The 20740-nt window shown below is 41.0% G+C and overlaps 2 protein-coding genes across 2 annotated transcripts; one reads left to right on the top strand and one right to left on the bottom strand.

Moving 5' to 3' along the window:
• Positions 1-1344: 1344 nt before the first annotated feature.
• Positions 1345-6181, top strand: nrros (negative regulator of reactive oxygen species). Its single transcript, XM_005744893.2, has 3 exons — positions 1345-1571; positions 2897-3011; positions 4143-6181. The coding sequence occupies exons 2-3, from the start codon at positions 2910-2912 to the stop codon at positions 6096-6098; spliced, it is 2058 nt and encodes a 685-aa protein (XP_005744950.1). The 5' UTR covers positions 1345-1571; positions 2897-2909; the 3' UTR covers positions 6099-6181.
• Positions 6182-11919: 5738 nt separating this feature from the next.
• sh3glb1a (SH3-domain GRB2-like endophilin B1a) lies at positions 11920-20661 on the bottom strand. Its single transcript, XM_005744891.1, has 9 exons — positions 20432-20661; positions 19868-20009; positions 19114-19242; positions 17599-17732; positions 17127-17219; positions 14425-14514; positions 13361-13461; positions 12611-12845; positions 11920-12290 (listed from the first exon to the last, which is right to left on the bottom strand). Exons 1-9 carry the CDS (start codon positions 20492-20494, stop codon positions 12183-12185), a joined length of 1095 nt encoding a protein of 364 aa, XP_005744948.1. The 5' UTR covers positions 20495-20661; the 3' UTR covers positions 11920-12182.
• Positions 20662-20740: the final 79 nt, after the last annotated feature.

The following is a 20740-nucleotide window of genomic DNA, read 5'->3' as shown; positions in this document are numbered from 1 at the left end:
TTTAACCTTGAAGCAGATGGGTTACAGCAGCAGAAGACCACACTGGGTGTCACTCCTCACAGCTAAGAACAGAAAACTGAGGCTACAATTCACACGGGTTCCCCAACATCAGACAACTTTGGGCCCCTTACTGTCAGTTGAGCATGGTTTGACTGTCACAGCCTTTTTGAATATTGCTGCTGACCATGTGACCTTTGTGACCACGCCACAAAGCTCAAATCATCTCAAACTGCTTTCTTGAACATAACAGTGAGTACAATGTACTCAAATGACCTCCACAGTCACCAGATCTCAGTTCAAGCAAGCACCTTTGGATGTGCAGCAACAGTGTGATGAAGAATTAACGCTGCACTGCAGGCACCAACGCAGCACTAGCAAGCTGTACCTAATGAAATGGCCAGTGAATGTATAATAGATTTCATCTCAACTGCAAAGGCGTTTCTGTAGTAAGAACAACAAGTCTTAAATCTCTTTTTTTATGTATCACATGTAACTTTTAAAGGTGCCCTGTGGGAGCTTCTCGTAGTTCATAAGCAGCCACCTTATTCGATTTTACGAGTGTCAAACAAACAACAAAGTCAGCACCCACACATACTCATATGGATCAGAAAATCTTGTTGCCACCCAACCTTGCAACAGAGTCAGAAGTGAGACGTCCTGTGTGAAAACAGGAAGGAATGCCTGACCAATCAACTCTCCACAGAAGGCACCATCACTTCCTGATTCCTAATTCCCCATTCTTGCACCCACTCATCATTACAAATAAGATACAAGCTAACAGCTGGAGTTTCGCAAATGTTGAAAGCGACCTTAGTACATTTATTAGCTGGAGAATGAAAATAAAATCAGTAAAGCCAAACAGAGTAGATTGCTTAGTTTCTGCAGTTATGCTCTGAGCCCTTGTGCCTTATCTGACTCAGAATCCCTGTAACTGTTGAAGGTATGTTTTTATAAAGAGCGCTAAATGTCCGTTTATGTGTGTGTGTAGATATATATATACACATATATTTACATATACATATATATGTGTGTGTGTGTGTGTGTGTGTGTGTGTGTGTTTTGTCTGTTGCAGTGACAGGCCGAAAATAAGGCAGGAAGGGTGTGTGCATTGAGTGGTTTCCTCTTGAGAGCTTGGCTGATCAGCACGAGCAGAGGGTGTGAAGGGTGTGTTCTCATTGGGTTTTTGTGGTAGCAGTTGTGCTACCAGTATCAGTTGTCTGAATAATAACGCTATTCTGCTGTGAAGCTGTGAAGCAGAAAAAGAAAAAAAAAAAAGAAGAGAAAGAAAACACTTGCGCAGTGGTGGTTAAGAGCTGTTGAGCCTGCACTCGCCTTCCTGTGGCCCCGAGCTTGAGAACCTGCCTGATTGCAGCTTGTCCATGTGACTCAGTTTCCGTTGCCTGCCTACTTCCGTGAATAGTAAAGAAGGGGCATCTGTGCTTCAGTCAGTGCAGGGGAGAGCAGCTGAACTTGACACACATGTGAACGCACTCTGCAACAGCGAATCAACCAGCGATATGGTCAGGGGAGCAACCGTCAGTGGCTTGGCAAATCCACACCTAACCACCAGTGTAAGTAAATGAACTCTGTATTGCACGGTGTTCTGCTGCATGAAGCAAAGCGCATCGCCTAAATGAGGAATTCCAAATTTAAGGTCATTTTGCAGTCGGTGCATTTGAGCAAGATACTTTAACGATCATCTGTTTTTGAATACGCTCCATTTTCTGAGTGTTATGTGTGCATACACCAGCGCACCGCTTTGACAAACGAATGTGAGCGCAGCATAAAAGCTTTCAGACCATGTTTGAGTCACTTAGATGTTGCCTGATGAATGTAAACATATAGTGCGCATAAATGCAAGCGCAAAGTAAGTGTGTGTGTCTTTTTAACACAGTGCACGGTCTTATTAATAAAAAAAGATAGGCTGCATCAGATAGAGAAAGCAAGATTCTGCAAAGATATGTTCTTCCATGAGCTTAACTTCTTCCCCAGGAACATAGTTTAGAAATCATAATGAAAGCGGTGGCACAGTTACTCAATGTGAGCTACACAGATGCAAAATAAAAAATAAATAAAAATGGTAATAAATCGGTTAGACAAATAAAGAAACATAAAAAATGTTCAAGAAAACCTTTGTGTTCTTTAGAAACCATGCTTGCGTTATAATGGATAGGCCAACAACACATGCAAGCCAAAAAGAAACGCACGGCCTCATCATGCAGTGAGTCACGCAGTGGTCTGATTTGAAATCTGGGAAATTTTTGCAAAATGTACACAGCAGATGTTTTCAGGATAAAATACGCCATCACCTCCAACATCTGGAGACAGACTGTAAGTCAAAAATTAAAAATCTGAGTTATTCACATATAATAAAAATGAAACCGAGTACATGACGTTGACGTAAACTCTGTAAGGATTATATTACTGTACTTACTATTTACAGAAATTTTCATTTAGATATGAGTAGATTGTAAAAAATGATGAGCTCGACTCTCACCTGAGACAGTCAAATATAGTCTTATAGACTTTTACACTATCAAAGCTTTTTAAATAATTGTGAAAATGAATCTCGGCTATTAAAGTTGAATTTGTAAACTCCCCGTCTGCTCTCTGACCTTCTGTCTGCTTCAGCATTTTAATGTCAAGCTGCTTTCGTCCATTTTCAGACACAAATATTCATTTTAAGACAAAGTTTATAAAGATACATTTTTCATACAAGGTTTTTCACCATATACAAATAGTAATAACTATAGTTTAAAACAGAGGAAGATCACAGCTCATTGTCAGGCCTATATCGAACAACCAGCTCCTGCTCACTTCAGCAAAGGGGAAAAAATCTAAAAGTATGTGACACAAACAGGCTCACACATTTCTTCTTCTTCTGTGTTCTCAACAGTAAGGATGAGAAAATGCCAGTCCACAGGCTCACACCCATCATTCTCTGCTTGTTGCACATGTGGAGAACGCTGACGCCAGTCTCGAGTCATCCGCAGCACCGTCGATGTCAGTTGGTAAGACGCTCTTCTTTCATTTAGCTTTTCCCGAGCAAGTTTCAGGAATATTGAGGAAATTTCACAATGTATCACATGGAAAAGGCCAAACGATTTCATGTTTGGCTTAGTTAAAACTAAAAAGTGACTTTGGTAAGACAACTACAAAGCTAAAATTTCTTAAAAAAAAAGTTATTCCTAAGGCACTCAAACATAAATGTGCAAACAAGAAAAGCATCAAGTAATGATACTGAAATATGGAAAGTTCTGTATTATTACCAAAGATCCAGTCCCTAATAGGACCCACCTTCTAAAAGCACACTGTATATGTGGTTTATAACTTTAGTTAGATCAAAATCCATCCAGATTAAATCCATTGGCACATTCCTACACTGTATTAATGATTTAATGACTTTTCAATAAGCCACAAAAAGTCTAAACTTGTGAATATTAATATCTGATGCAGGGTTTTGGAAGCGGATGTCGATTATGAGAAAGAAATTAAATCTCTCTTGTTGAGTGTTTATCAGTCATATAAATTAATATAAATATGAATGATTCTAGAAATGAAACATCTAAAGCAATAAAACCAATAAAACTCCTAGAGGGGAAAAATGATAAGTTATTTGAACTGAAAACTTCCATTTTTTTTTTAAAGCCGTATCGCCAGAAAGTATTTTTAGAGTGGTCCAGTGACTCAGAATGCTAATGGAAAAGTGATCTGTCAAGGAAATAATGAAGTTTTGGTAAGCTGTGGTATGACCTACCAGAATAAGAAACTACAGCCCACCATGTTTTTCTGTGAGCCTGTACAGTGGGTAACAGTACTTTCAGTTAAATCCCAAAACACAGGAAGGCTAAAATGCTTCCACTAACAGTAAGACGCTAATGTACTGCAGGCAATGCTCATTAGCTTAGTTTAGCATGCTAGCATAGTTTACAAATAACCACACGAGAAGTAATTTAAGAGGGTAATCTTCCCACAATAAAATTTTTTAAGTGCACATGGATATTATTCATGACGATCTTAAAATGTATCTGCTGTGCAAGAAAGAAATCCAGCTTCTGCCAGAATTTTAAAAAGCCGAAACACTGCAAAGTGGCAACCAGTATGCAAGTGTTAAATCATGTGCTTTTTTACCTCCTCTGCAGATACAACAAACGGCTTGCTGCAATAATGGTCAGCTCACATCTGTGCCTGAAGGACTTCCAGAAAACATCGAAGAGCTTCAGCTCAACTACAACCTCTTTGAAACACTACAGAATGCCTCTCTTCTCAGTTACCCTTCACTAACCGCCCTGAGCTTAGCTTGCAACAATTTGAGTAAAATAGAATCGAACACTTTTCAAGACTCAAAACTTTTAAAAAGCCTCAATCTAGCAAACAACAGTCTTTATAACAGCTACGAAGAAACCAGCCTTGCATTAAGAAAGCTATCAGGTCTTATAGCGCTAGATCTTTCTGAGAATAAGCTTACAGATGAAATGGCTGACTTGCTTCTTCATAATCTTACGTCACTAGAGTACCTCAATCTTTCTGGGAATCTTTTGTTGAGAGTGGATGAGGCCTCATTCAGGGATCTGCACCAGCTTAAAGAACTTGACCTACAAAGGAATTTGATTTTTGAGATTGATAATGCTTTTGACAGCAGTCCAAAGCTACAGCGACTCAACTTGGCCTTTAACTATCTGCCCTGTCTCACTGACTTCCACATGATTCAGCTGGAGGTCCTCAATGTCAGCCACAACTTCATTGAGTGGTTCATCTCAAGGCAAGACCTCAACGACACTTTCCAGCTAGAGACTCTCGATTTATCAGACAACAAACTCCTTTTCTTTCCTTTCCTGCCCAGCCAGAGTAATTTAAGGTACCTTTACTTGTCTCACAACGCCATTAAATTCTACGAACACTTAGCAGACAACGATATGTTCCCAAACTCAACAAAAACTGTGGAATTCTACAACTTTAACAAGGACATCAATAATGTGACCGCTCAGTTGTGGGACGAAAACCTTCACGGTGATATATCCTCTCTAGAGACTTTAGATCTGATAGGGAACTCTGTGGAGTATTTCCCTAAAGGATTCATCCAGAAAATGCCCACCCTGTCTAGACTTCAAATGCACACAAACTGCCTGAGAACCTTAAATCTAACATCTGAGCAGTTCTCTCGTAGCTTGTATGAGCTGGATGTTAGCAACAATGAACTAAGCCAGATCTCAGCGGATAAAGCTACTCTGACCACTCTTGGCAATTTGACATACTTTAACCTGAGCCTGAATGGTCTTAAGTGGGTACCCATGGGATTATTTTCCTCACTGCAAAGCATCCGGTCGGTGGATCTCAGCTACAACAACATTGACATTTGCCTTTCTGAGGAAGCTGAGATCAGTATGCACACTAATTCAACTTGCATGAATTGGAAGAATGTTATGTCCCTGAGACAGCTTTACCTTAAAGGATGCAACCTTAAAATAATTCCAAACACTGCATTTGCGGGGTTGTCGCTAACGCACTTGGAGCTATCCGATAACCCCGGAGTAACCATCCATCAATCAATACAAAGTCTTAGCACAACATTACAGCATCTAGGTTTAGGGAACACTCACATACAAGACATTGACTTCTCCCATTTCCAGAGTCTGAAGTCTTTAAACATTTCAAAGAACTTTCTGCTACATCTTCCCCATTCACTTCAAAACCTCAACCTGAAAGTACTTGATCTGAGGGACAACAGACTTTCTACCATCCCCTCTGGTCAGGCTAATGCATTAGCCCCAAAGCTGCAGACTATTTTCCTCACAGGAAATCAATTCAACTGTTGCCAGACCGAATGGTTCAGGACATTTGAAGCAACAAACACCATCCACATGGTCGAACAGTCAGCCATCACATGCAAGGATCTCTTCCTAAGGACACACAGAGTGGAGAATCCACAGTCGTTTTTGTGCTTTGATGACGGGGAGTCGATCTTTTGGTACATTCTGCTGTTTGTCCCCGTCTTTCTTTTTTTCACAGGAGTCTCTATCATTGTTCTCCTCACCTTTAAGCCCACACTGCTACAAAAGTCCATCAAAAAGAAGTGTTTGAAGCCAACGTCTTACTGATGTCACCATAACTGTATTTTGTCCAGTACATTATTTAGAAATGTAGCCGAATACATATCTGAAATAAATACATTTACCGAAAAGGTGTGTGAGTATATGAAGTATCTAAAAAAGAAAAAGGTCAATTGTTGTTTTTTTTAGATTGCTCGGTTCAGTGAAGTGTGGTTTAAAACAAGGCCCTCATCCTGATAACCCAATGTAAAAAATGTGGCTGCGCTCTGGGACTTGACTTGGTGAGTGTGTGAGCGTGTGTGGGCGTATATGTGTATGTGTGTTTGTATGTGAAGATATGCAGAAGTACTGTGATGCAAGCTGTTGCTATAAGCAGCAGAGGAAACATGAAATTTCCTGTTTTGCTAAGATGTGCAGCAACTGCCCAGTTTTGTATCTCAAAGAGGAGGGGTTTGAGGTTTCCTTCCTATCAGTGAGACCAAGAAGCATCATCAGTGTGAAATTCCAGTAAGTCAGGAAATGATTTGGACCCCCCCAAAAATGATTGATTCACACGACTGATTCGGTTTACTGTGCTGGGAACACGTACACACACGAACAAACACACACATGTACACACATGTACAAATGGGTGCACACAAACACACAAACATGCATACGCCTTCACAGACACACGCACATTCACACATATTTATATATATACGTGCAATGCATTTAACGCATTTTCTTCGAGTTTTATGTAAGTACTCAGGGGCGTAGGAGTGGGAAGGCTGGTAGATTACTGTGTAGCTGTACAGCGTGCTGGAGGCCTAACCAGAAAGTAACCAAAATACCGCTGTGGTGATGCTCAGGGTCATGGTGGTTGGAACGTAAGAAGAGAAACCAGAGTAAAGCCTTGTCAAAGCCTCGAAATGTTATTAATATTGACATATCTTCTACGATATGAAGTTGCCAGTAAATCAGTTGCAGAGAAACTGAATGAAGTTTTTATTTCCTTTGTTGTTCATTTGAATTTATGAAAACTGGTTTAAGATATGCAAAGCTTTAAGAACTGAAGTCGTTGATGAGAGATTCATTAATCGAAGGCTTTTCATTTGAATGTCATTAGGTCACAGATAATGGTTGGGAACAACGACTTGTCTTGGATTTCCAAACTAATTTCCACAGGTATCTGGAACTCAAAACTGACAGACACTTTAGGGATGCCAATTAAACCTACCTATATATTTCCCGTATAGCGGTGATGTATCACCTCCATGGAAGCAGGAAGTTGTCCTTCCTGCTTCCATGATGAAGTGGTTAAACTGGGCTGACAAAATGGCTTAAGGGCTGGATTACACTGAAAAATACATTTGAGGAAGGCACTTTGGCACTGGTTGCAGATTGCTGACCAAGAGGAACTTTATTTGATTACTCAGCTATAACAGTTTAAAAGTTAAAGGACAGGAAAAAAAGGGGGGTTAAAGGGGGCATTCACAAACGCAGCTAGACTCAGTTTTCTAAGACATGTTCAGACCACATATACAGTATATGAAATCAGGTTAGCCACAGGCATGTACCATACTACAAAGCTGCCAAACACGCATTCATGCAGCTGCATTTTCTTTGCAAAACAGCTCAGCTGTGGTTACGGGGTCCATAGTCGAGGTAAGTTGCCAAATGTACGTCACACGGGCAAGCAAGTGTGAATTAGTGAAAGTGCCGTGTGTTTATTTCTTCTCTCGTAGTCATAGTTTCTTGCAGATTAATCAATGGAAATGTGAAAAGAGAAGTGACACGTGACTGGATTGGTCTAATGCAGGTGTGCACACTGTCACATATAGGTATAGCATTTTGAGTTAAAGGCTTCACATCTTTAGCCTGTTTAGTATGCTAAACAAATAGCAAGCTGACTTTAGCATGTTTGGCGCGCTTTTAGCAAGTGTGCTAAACATATAGTATGCATATAGATTTGGGGGTTTTGGTTTTTAGATTTAGCAGGCCAACAGAAGCAGAGAAACTATTATAAGAGAGGGAATATCAAATAATCCTTTGATATTCTTCATTGTTGTTGAGTTGTTGCAGAAATAACACTGCAAAAAAAGTAAAAAAAAAACCAAAAAAACAAAACCAAGCAGTTCTTTCCAGTTGTTAACTGCCACACAAATCATGAAACAATTCAAATGTCACAGATAAGTTGAGCAAGTAAACAGTACAAACAGAATTTAAGCCAAAGTCATATAGATCAGTCTTCCCAGATGAATAATTCAATGTGCCCCATCAAAATTTGCTTCCCTATAACTGCTGCTTTAATTGCCTTTTACCACTTTTTGCACTCTTAATCTGAACTTGATACAGCTTGATACAATAGTTGATACAAAACTCTAGTACTTAATACTTTTAACACTTATCTGTGTTGGGCAAAGGTAATGTAAAATGTCCCATAATTGCATCATCAATAGGAATCGATAGGCACCAAGGTGGGATTTGTCTGTCTCTCTCTCCAAAGGCTGAACCAGCAATCAACATTCAAATAGAAAATTATCTGCCTCTTTATTAGGTACGCCTTGGCAGTACGGGGTTGCACCTCCTTTTGCCTCAAGGCTTTATTGCACAGATTCAACAAAGTGCAGGAAAAGGTGATACCAAGCAAGATGATGATCTATGCTTACATGTTGTTTACAGCAATTCCAAACCTACTATCTGTACGTCTCAACAGACCAGGCAACATTTTTCCAGTCTTTTGTTTTCTAATTTTGCGAGAATTGTAGCCTCTGTTTTCTGTTCTCAGCAGAGCAGCACCAGCTGGGGTCATCTGCTTGTGTAACCCATCTGCTTCGAGGTTCACCGTGTTGTGCTTTCAGATAAGTTCTTCTTCATACAAGTAAGGAGTGATTAGTTGAGTTACTGTTGCAGTTTATCAATTCTACAACCCCTGATGTATCCATTAGAGGACGGATGTGTGTTAGAAGCTTTCTTTTAGCTAGTTTACCATTTGTATACCATTTTATTAACTCGTGACCAATTACAGTTATGTCTCTATCACATTTCATTTATATACAGGTTTCAAAGGTAATGCCCAGAGAAATTACCAGGATGCCCCGAGTGGCAAGACTTCCTTGGCAACTGACAGTAAGGTTGTTTTCAGGTCTTTGGTTAATTAAAACAATGAGCATTTGACCTGGTGTGGCACCAGAAGAAACCTTTAAGAATCACCATAGACATTTCCATTTTATCCAGAAAACAAAAATTTGCATCACATTTGACTGTAATCTATTCAGTATCTGCAGCTATTGTCACTCAAAGTCATAAACGTCAGCAGCGAAAGTAGATAAGATATAACCTTTGTACATATTTTTGCTCTGACACATCCAGGAGAGATCTCATGAAGGTTCGTGCACTTGACTTGCCCTTCTAATCTGTATGATTTAGCTGCTGCGTGGCAAAAACATGTGGCCAAGACGTTGCCATATCTGAACTGGCTTATTCAGCAGATGTACCAGATGAGCATCGGTACATTTCAGGTTATCACACTTCACATTTTCACCCTGATTTTTCCTGCGCCAACCTTTGCCGATAAAAACGGACAAATACGTGACTTTTTGCACTTCGAAAAACATTGTTGCCCCTATACAGGATATTGTCGAGGCATCTGTCAAAAAGATGAAACCGTCTGATGTCAAGCTGAGATCCACTGCTGAAATGGCAGATGTTAACAAGTGCTTTTAGTGCAGCATCTGAAAGTCAATAAGGACGGATGAAAGAGGAAATGCCTCTTCTCTGACAGGCTATCACTCATCTGATCATCTGCATGAAGTGTGTGGGTTATTTTTAGAAAGGCAACAATATGAATTGTGAAAGATCTGGAAAAACATAAATGCAGAGTTAGGGAGCACTGAGTGCTGCACAACCGACGAGTTAATGTAACTGCTGTGGTTTTACTGGGGCCAGTGAGTCACTGTCAGGCTGCTGCTTCATTTCAGAGTTCACATGATTCAACGGATCTTATTCTTACTGTCAGAAGATTTTCTCCTTCACCGTTTAAATAATTCGTGTTAACAATACACTCAAAAAACCCTTTCGGTAAGTGCTACTGAAGGCTGCTGAGGCCAAAGGGAAGCAGTTAATGTCTGAAGTTTCGCTGATGAGTGCATGCTGGAAAATGAAAATATTGCCCTTTGTATATTAATGTTGAGGCAACTTCTTAGTCAACAGGCAGTTTGCAAAATTCCACTTCCTCTTAACCCTTCCTGCTCCTCTGAAAGGCCAGGATGAGGCCCCTTTGTGCTGGACTTACTGTTGAGCTAGAAAAGAGCTTTCTTGATTATCTGGCTAACAGAAGCTAGAGACAACTTTACAGGCTCATTTAATGAAATTACTGTGACATGTTAAGGTCAAAAAAGGCAAAAACTACAACACAGATTAATGTACACAGACCAAGAGGATTTAGCTAACCCTTTAAATCATCTTCAGATAAAGATATTATGTCCAGCTGGGTCAGTTATTATCTGGGGATTTGTAGGTAGGTTTGTGGTCCACAGCTGCTAGCGCTGCAGCATGAGGCTCTTCTGGGAGATGTGGAAGTCACCGGAGAATAGGTCAGGAGAGAGCCCAAACACCGGGGTAAAGATAGGCTACTTTAATTTGAAAATATAGCATACTGAGAATCAGTGGGGTCAGTTTTACATTAACAAAATCTCTGCAGTGATCGAAGCAGCTGGCTCTAAAGTATAGTGGACATTATGAATTTATTTTAGTCCTCGGGTTCAACCTCTCCTCCCAGTTGTGGCCCAGTAACTGCCTTGTAAATACTGTTGCGGTAGCACGTGTTCAAACCAAAGAACGCTTTTGAAATAAGTCTTCCGATGTCTGAATTTTTACTTCAACAAAAATCTGTTTAGTATGTTCTTCTGCACATAAAAGGAGGAAGCAGTTGCTACAAATGTATCATCCAGCTGATTCGAGACTGTGTGTGTTCCCTGCTTGTCCTGCCCTCTGGTGGTTCCATCAGTGAACATGAACACTCGAGAGTGAGGGGAGCAAATTTACACGCATCCAGTCTCTAAACACTTTATTTTATGCATCTTATTGGGGGTTTTTCCTTCTTTTTACAACTGTGTCATCTTATCAGTTACATGCACAAAACAAAAAAGCAGCCGAGGGATAGCATACTGAAATCTCCCAGAATGTAACAAAATATTTTGGAGAAATTGTCTACATAATAGTTTGAAATGCATGTTTATGGGAAACTGATGAGGGATGTTAGTAATGGAAAAAAGGTAGATTAAATGTTAAATTAAATGTTTTCTTTCGGGCCTTTAAATAAAAATCAAAAAATCAAACACCAAGCTGACCAAAATCACCAATGTGTCAAACGCAGTCGCTGTTTGTGGATGATAAATATTCGACCTAAATTGTGCATGAGCCGAGTACAAATATCAGGATTGAACACTTGTAGAGGAGGCTTATCTGACAGCCTCAATACTGCTGGTTTAGCTGCAAAAAGGCACTGACTGTGAGAGGGCACATGTTGTCTCGAGGCTCCGTGTGAGTAAAGCTGACTGACAACACTGTTACAAACAATTCATATTCAGGCTAAACCACAACAGCTGCTACTGCATCACAAGATCATTTATAAAATAAGACTTTAAGAAGATCAGCATCACTTCAAACTGAAGTGCTTTTTTTTTTTTAACCAAATTAAAAGTCTTCTCTGTATCACTACTTACACACAAGAACAAAAATGCAAGGGAAAAACATGACGGTCACCATCTGAGATATACATATGCTGTAAACAAAGTTTGTTTTTCCAAAGTTACAGTTTGGGAGATGTTCTGGCACATGTTTCAGGTCGTATGGCATCAAAGAGAAAAAAAGGCAAGGAAGCAGGTTTTACAAATGTATGGCATACACATGAGAGGATGGGTCAGTTTGCTTTCCCTTCTCTCCATTTTATTCATCCCAATTCATGTCTGCAACAAGTGGCACGCCTCCTTCCTGCAAATAAAACTCATTCTAAACGGCTGAATGGAGGAGAAAGTGACGCCTGGCCCTGCATATAAATATGAGATCACAGCTGGTTACTGAGGGCTGGACAGATAGAGGGGCAGAGCGAGAGAGAGCGAGAGAGAGCGAGAGAGAGAGGACTGGGTCTCAGTTAAGCAGCTCCAGGTAGGTGATTGGCACTTTGCCTTTCTGGCTGCCTCGCTCGCCCATGAGCCAGTCTGAATCCATGCCTGGGACGCTGCTGACTACAATCACCTGGAAGCACAAATGCAAAACTGCATTAAATGATCACATCTGTTATAGATAGCGGCTCAGGCTGCAACGTTAGCTCACAATTGCAGCATCAGACTGGGGTTTTTTCTGAATGTAAAATAAGGTAATCTTGCTTCATGGTTACTCAATCGCAAGGAAGAGGAGTGGCCTATGTTCTGCTGAATAGAGGTTATGATAGAGGAACTGCTACAGGACCATGCGGTTAAAGACACGTGAAGAAAATGACTAAAATAGGCTTCTCAATCTTCTGGATTCTTGCATGAAGTTAAACTGAGAAGGAACAGTGATTATTTCATCCTCACCTCATCAGCCAGCAGGGAAAGCTCACTGCTGTTGCCAGCATCGTAGTCATAAAGGACCCGGGCTTTCCGGCTGCCGTTGGAGCTGCGCAATTCACTGAATCCACCTGAAGCCGAGGAGCTGCTGCGGCCTGCAGACACACTGGGCAGGGAGGCGGACATTGGTATGGTGGGCACCGAGATGCTGGCCCCGCCCGACACTGACGATTGGTTGTTGTTAGAGAACGATGTGGGGAAACTGGAGGGAGGAGGAGACGATAAGCAACTGTGGACTGCTGGGGAACCCCAGAACCACAATGAGTGTTTGAGTTCAAGTTCAGTGTTATCTCTCTCTCAATTAAATTTGTCAGCATTACTCTTTCATTTTTTTTACAGTTCAAAGGGAGGAAATTTTTTGCAACCCTCCTCAGACTTGCTAACTTAGATATTAACAAACACAAATGACAAAAACATCGTTAAAACACTTTTGTTTGATGAGTCAGGCTATAAAAGTGAATAACATCAAAATGATGAGTAGAATGACTCATCTTCTTTACTGTCAGAGTACATTAAAACTATTATGAGTAATAACAAAACACAGGTTCCGTTTGAAAAATACTGATGAGGATTGCTTGTGCACTTTTCACAGATGCTCCAGTCGTGTGGTTCAGAACAGCTACGTATCATCGCTGATATCAAAAACCTCATGTTTTCTAACAGCAGAGTAAGATATATTCTTGACATAAGGAATGAAACGTAGCAGTAGTATTTCACCTGCCAAGCTGCTTTTGGAGATCCACCATGTAATGGTAACACTGTGCGTAGTAAGTAGTCTCGGCCTCCACAAAGTCATTCAAGCAGCGTAGGTGGTGTGCCTAGAGGTGAGACGGCATTAGTGAAACATCAATAAGAGGAAAACAAGAGTGCAGTCCTCCCAGTGTTAAACAATGTTTTATTTACTTGGTTTCATTTTTCAGACAGGCAGCAGCACAGAAAGCAGCACTATAACACAGTAACAGTGTTAGCTGGGCTACATATTAGGGCCGTACGCCACACGTCGACTAATCGTTGCCATTCTTACTAGTAGGAACCACATGTACTAGTCGTGTAATCTAATTGTTAACATTTTAACAGAAGCCCAATGCTGGTAAATTGTTGTGTCTTCCACAAGATGGAGCTGCAGCCTCCACATGTTGTAGGAAAAAAACACCATAAATATTTGTTAAGCCTATTATTGTTAGTTATTTTGAACGCAAATAAATGAGATCATGATACAAGCGGTGGAAACGAGCTTCCTCCTAAAGGTGGCTGGCCTCTGCCTTAGAGATAAGCTCAGGAACTCAGTCATTTGGGAGGGGCTCAGAGTACAGTTGCTGCTCCTCTACATTGAAAGGAGCCAGTTGAGGTGGTTTCCTCCTGGGGTAGAACCAGGACACGCTGCAGAAAACACATCTCTCAGCTGGCCTGGGAACGCCTCTGTGTTCCCCCCAGATAAGCTGGAGGAGATGGCTGTAGAGAGCGAGGTGTGGGCTTCATATCATGTTTAATATCAGTTTTTTTCCAAGGTTTTTTTTCTTCTTCATCGTCTGTGTGAAATGTTCATAATGTGCAACGTTCCTTATGCACAGTGTGAGGTGCCACACAGTGTACCGGCACTGAAACTAGGACTCATTACTGAAGAATGTGGTTAATGGTTTCAAATGGATTTGTTTAGACAGACATTGTACATGAAAGGATCCTGAAACCTAACTTGATATCTGAGTGTTTGTAGACTAACTAGTCAGTCAGTTTAATTAAGAACTAAGAAATCAGTCACCAGGAACATCCTTACTACATACATGGGTGCTGCTGACGCCTTCTAACAGCAGTCTGGTGATTTCTGCCTGCCGGTCGAACTCGCTCTGGGTCATCTTGAGTTCCTGCTCTGCCTGTGAATGAAGAAAGGAAACTATAATTTACAGAAAAACCTCATTTCAAAACTTTCAAGGCTATGGATGACAAAGATGACACAGATAAGGAAAAGCGTAGGCGAGGCTAAAGGAAATATGATTTAAAGATGAAAAAAAAAAAGATGGGTTTAGTTGGCAGAGTGTGGATCTGTGCTTTTCATAATATACGACTTTTATGGAATGAGTCAGATGTCTTTAAAAAAAGGAAAAATAACACGATTTGCAGTATGGATAAACAGGGACAAAGACACAGCTGAACATGACGTTTCCTTTTCCGTATACTGAGCAAGCCAATTCAATATGAGGTCTGCTGGGATGGCTAAGAGGTCCGATAAACATGTGGACAATGGCCTCGCTGTCCTGCGCGCGCCACAGCCTACTTCACAGGCTGAGGGAGAGCTGTGGAGGATGGAAGCTTCTGCAGTGTTTGGTCCCTGTCAGGTTTGTCTGCAAGGATTTCATTTCCATGAGGTATCACAGCATGTGTGATGGAGGAGATGGAGAAATCGACAGCAGCTGTTGACACTACTACCAGGAGGCTTTGTCTGTGCATGTGTGTTCAGTTCAAAGATGGCTCCAACATTCCACTCACCTCTGTCACTTCCTCTGCTCACATCTGCTGCTTTGCGTTTTAAAAACAGTGACACAGTAGTTAGAGCTCCAGCTGCTGCACAGCCACAGCCAACACAAAACAAGCGTACACACTGCGTTTGTGCGAAAGTGCAACAGTGGCATGCTCTGACAAAACCGCACCGTGATCATGTAGCACATCAACCGTTTCTCCTCAGACGCCCGCTGATCTGTGTGCTACCCTCCTTATGTCACACCATGATTCAGCTTAAGATTAGAGAAATGACTATTTACGTCTCACATGTTTAGTTTACAGTGTTCTCACTCATGAGTGAAGATGTTTACTCAGATGATGTGGATACAAAAAGCTGTTTTTAGAGATTTAACACACAATTAAAGCAACAGTACTCACTAGACTGTGCTGTTTGAAAATGCTACATTAAAACACTTTAAATATCCTACAAGAGATAATAGAACAGACGATCATAAGGAGGAGGAAGTTATGCTCACTCTGTTTCAGTGAGATTGTTTCTTCCCAAGGGAAACTGTGAGCAAAAGATACGAATGTTTTCTGGAAACACTGAAGACTGGGACTGCTGGGATACTGTCATCTACGGCTCTTACATGATACTGTACTGCTTCTGTTCAGTATTTGTACAGCAACACCGGCTCAGACACATCTAACCTATTTCCTTACTGACAACCTGAATGCTTTGGATGTAAGCTGAAAATAATTCAAGCCTAAAATGATAAAAAAAACTGAGGTCATTAGTGAGACCATCTTCAGACAGTCTTAGCTGTGAGAGTCATATCCCCTTAAACAAAATCAAAGCACATAAATACCCATTAACATTACAGAAAACTCTTTTTGCTTGTAGACAAAAACAGTTGAGCGCTACACATTATGCACGTAGATTAAAAATGAATACATACCATTATATTTAGCACTTAATAACTTAAATGTTTAAACAACTTTCTGAGCTCAGTTTGAGTGGGAGAGCAGAGAACAATAGGGGCAGCTTTGAATTTGTAGTAATACACACATTACAAGACATTACAGCCAAATATGCACTCCTCATATATGGTTTAATGTTATATTGTTAATTGGCAATTATGTGACAACAGTGGAGAAGAACACAAGAGTTTCTACTAAGAGCGAATACGTAATAAAATATTTTTAAACACGTCACCACTTATATTTCATTCATTGGACAGTTTATTAGGTTCAACCACTCATTAACACAAACCTAAATCAGCCAATCACATAGCTGATGGCTTACAACCTCGCTGAAGTTCAAACAGAGCATTAAAATGAGCATTAAAACTGTTCAGTGACATTTTTTAACATGGCTCAGGATAACGTACCATATCTCACACAGAGTTATCAGATGTCAATCCAAACTAGCATCCTTGGGATATTGTGGATTTGCATTATAGACCAAAATGTCTGAAGATTGTTTCCAGCTCCTTGTTTTATGCTTGCCAGGAAGAATTAAGGAGGTTATGATGGCAGAAGAAGGTCCAACCTAATAGTAACAACGTGTACCTAATCAATTGGCCAGTGAGCTTACATATTAAACAAGGCTTTTACGTGCAAACTGTGGCACACCATGTGGTACAAGGACAAATACATGCTCCTCACACCCACACACACCTACACCCACACACCTGGCCACCTCACAACCAGAATAAGGACATGCTTTGTTGCCACACTTGGTTTAATCAAGAGTTTCAACAGTCTGTCTGAAGAACATGAACACAAAGCATGAGATTAAATTAAGAAAAGGGAACTCTAAAACTTCCCATGGTGGCTCATGTGACTCTTTGCATGTCACAAGAAATAAAATGGTCAGCCTTGTGTTGTGTAACATAGTGTGTCAGGCAGTACTTGTGTGACTTCAGACAGAGTGACAGTGGGACACGCCCGATAGATTTTCTTCCCCAGCGAAGACGTTAGCCAGTGAATGTACTAAAAGCAGAATTCACTAAGCTGTTCTATCAGCGTGTGTGTGTGTCCTTACTGCAGCTCTTGCATCAGCCATCCTGGCTTTCTTTAGTCTGGTTTTGGCTGCATCCAGATCCAGGCGTTTAACCTGCAGCAGCTTCCTCTCTTTCTGGACACAAATCACAACACAAAAGTCTCACAGATAAACGACACATGGACACAGCACATTGTAAACAAGGCTTCTACTTCATTCATCAGGTGTTTACTTTAGATTATAACACGCTTATAAGGGCTTGTTTTCTATAATCACAGTGTGAGTTTGCACACACCTGACAGTCTGAACACTAGACTCTAAACTGAAGTGAGCATAAAGTACAGACTTCAACAGGATCTTTCAGTACTTTGTAAAATAATGGCTATAATCATTAAAGCTATTCTCGTTGACCCTCTGCAGCCGTCACTGTTGTGAATGAGATCCAGATTTAAAGGTCAAAGTCCGGGAAAAAGCGAAAGTGATTCAGGACAGGTAGCCTGCGGGTCCAACTCACCAGAATAGTTTTGAAGTCGCCCTCTAAGAAGTTTCTGAACGGTGTCAGGAAGTTGATGGCGGCACTCTGGATGAACTCCCGTTCTGCCCCACCAATCTGCTTCTCCGTCTCTCCACATTTTATCAGAGCGTTTCCTACAATGGTCAGCAGCAAAAGGAAAGTTTAGTGCCAGCAGAAAACCTGGGAGGGAGAATGGTGATATTGTTTCAGCTTGACACTGATAAAGGGCCTGGCTGGGACTGAAAATAGCAGAAGATGGTTCTCAAATCATCAAAATGTTCTTTAAAGCAAACAAACCAGAGTTTAACTCTGTTTTACACGCTTCATGAGACAGAATACTGGAATACCAAACAAGCTGATGATGTTTTGAGAAATATTTAGAGATTTTTAAGATTAGGCTTAAAAATCTTTCCTTCTGATAAAGCTTTTAGTTAGGGCTGGACCAGGTGACTGGATCCTTAGTGATGCTGCAACAGACCTTGGCTACTGGGAGCGACGCATGATGCACTGCATTTCCTCTTTGTTCACACCACCCTGCATGTAACCAGTAGTTATTATTAATCTCTGGCTCTCTTCCACAGTGTGTCTTTTGTCCTGTCTCCCTCCCCTCCCTGCTAACCAAGTAACTGCCTGGTTACTTGAGCCTGGTTCTGTGGGATGTTTCTTCCTGTTAAAAGGGTGTTTTTCCTTCCCACTGTCAATCGTGCATTTATATTCTATTAACAACTGAACATCTAGAGCGACCGTAATTTCTTTTAGTCTTTTGTCCATTGTGTAATGTCAGGAGGCTTGCTAATGATCAAACAGCTACTCTGACCTGAGTTGCTATAAGGCCTCTTTTAGTTGCCTTTGTAGGGTTTAAACTAATTTTTTGTTAAAGATTCAAATCAGCAAAATAAAGACCACAAAGTTTCAGCTCAGCTGGTGTTCCCAGTAGGACTGGGGTCATCTCAGGTTGATTGCTCCGACTGTGCAAATTCTCATTAAACTCACAACAACATTACTTTAAGAAGGACAAAAAAAAAATCTCCATCAATAGTAGCTAATTATTTCTGGAAAAGGAACAGACTACCTGGGAAAACTGGGGCATGATTTAGGTTTTTCTGCCAGATTTGCTGTTTAATGTATGAAGCTTTGTGAGTGAACAAATCAAAGCCAGAGTAGCTTTGGTCTATCGGCTTTCTAACGGCAGATGCATCCAGCCACAGCTGAGACAGGCCTATTAGCATTATTATTAGCATTATTCAGATATCATGAGACTGTGTGCAAGTGCAGAGTACCTGGCTCAAAGTCTTTTCCCATTTTAATACAAAAAACAAAGTGAAAATCATTAAATATGGTGCAAATATTAGGTTTTTATGCGTATTTATAATTCATGCAGTCTAACTGGGCTAGCCGCTCTGTAGCTGATTTATTTAATCTGGAGGTAATGTGCAGACTTTCTTTCCCTGAGCAAAGACAGTCTTTGATCGACTACAGCCCCAGTACTTGTCAGTGTTTCACCGTGGCACTCACCATAGGCAGTTCCAGGACCAAATTCATTCCCTGATTCAATCATGGACTGTCCCAGCAGCTCATGATTGTTCATACGTGTGGGGACCTTCTTCTCCAGTTTCTCATAAACAAATTCTTCTAGCCGGACATCTGCAGAGCGCAAGGAGAAAACTCAATTACAAAGTCACAGGACTACAGTGAGCGAGCCAAATGCAGGGAGTGACTTTAGTATGCTTCAGACAGCCCGACTTAAAGACCCACACTGAAAGCTTTCATTGTGACAGCTATGACAAACTACAAGCCAGCGTCTCTCGGAAACCGCTGTAATTTGTTTCATGTTACTACATCACGTGAAAGATTATCTGTGCTGTGTTTAACGTGAACACAGTAAAATCCCATTTACCGTGTCTATGACTGTTGCACAAGACTGCAACCGCCAGATGGTCGGTCTGTGTTTGTTGTGCCTATGCTGGTGTTCGGCTGCAGAGATGCGACATCATGGTGTGAAGTGAGGAGGATGCACAGCTGAGTTTACAGACTTCACAGGCACCCTACATACCCGTGGAAGTCAAACACCCTCTCTGAGAAGTAAAGCTTTTAATGTGAGCCTTAGTGGCAGCGACAAATCTTTCATCTTTATTGAGCTGCTCTTCAGGGAATTCCTGATTCCTGAATATCAGGTTGCAGGTCTATAAGAACATTGTGTGGGTGGGTGCCCTGTTCTGCTTAGAGATGTCAGTGTCAGTCCTTCGAAAGTCAAAAAGAGTGATCTTACTGGGGTTGGGCTGTAGTAAGACTTCTGTCTGCTTCATAATCTTTTCTGTCCATTGCTTGGTGCTCTCAGCTCTGATCAAAAGTTTCTCCAAATGGGCATCCAATTCTGTCTTTTCAGCCTGACCAAGCTTCTCTTCTGTAAACTGAAAAATTAAAAAATATGCGTTTACATTGCGCATGCGAGTTGTAGCTTTCACAGATGTATTCAAAGATACACACAAGATGACTGAGAGTAAAGAGCTAAGCAACGTTATTAAGCTCGGAAAATAAAGGTTAGCGCTATCTGCCAGCTGCTGTTGATAGCTTCATGTGACGGTGTTGAGGCCTTCAATGATAGTTAAGTTGAACAAATAGCTTAGTGTTAACACAACCTGGGTGACGCACGTGCTTTTTAAATACATCCTACAATGCAAATTATAGAAAATAAGTTACATTTAGGTGTAACTGCTAAGCTACAAAGTAACAATCACGGTAACGTTAGCTCTTTAGCAAGGAAGCTAAGGCTACCTCACAGTGGCTAACGTTGGCTAGCAACAATTCCTATGAACTAAATGAGTAGACTTACTTGTACCGCTCGGCTCAGAAAAGTACCGGCGTCTGCGGCTAGCCGTTTTACATTAAAATCCATGGCACAGCAGCGAAAATAAACACTTAATGTTAACAACTGGCTTGTCTCGCCCTCAAAGAGCCATCACTATACAAAATGTCATTGAAGCAACTTTTTTTTTGTCCAAGTTCCACCCAGCTGTTGAGCCAGGCAAAGATAGTATAGTGACAAGATTGTTCCCTTCCATCCATCCATCCATTCGCTTCCGCTTATCCTTTTCAGGGTCGCGGGGGGCGCTGGAGCCTATCCCAGCTGTCATAGGGCGAG

This window comes from Pundamilia nyererei, unplaced genomic scaffold (assembly GCF_000239375.1).
Source record: "Pundamilia nyererei isolate P.nyererei 1_Seehausen unplaced genomic scaffold, PunNye1.0 scaffold00150, whole genome shotgun sequence".
Taxonomy (NCBI): domain Eukaryota; kingdom Metazoa; phylum Chordata; class Actinopteri; order Cichliformes; family Cichlidae; genus Pundamilia; species Pundamilia nyererei.
Note: the sequence above shows the minus strand (reverse complement) of the source record. Positions and strands in the feature narration are given on the sequence as shown.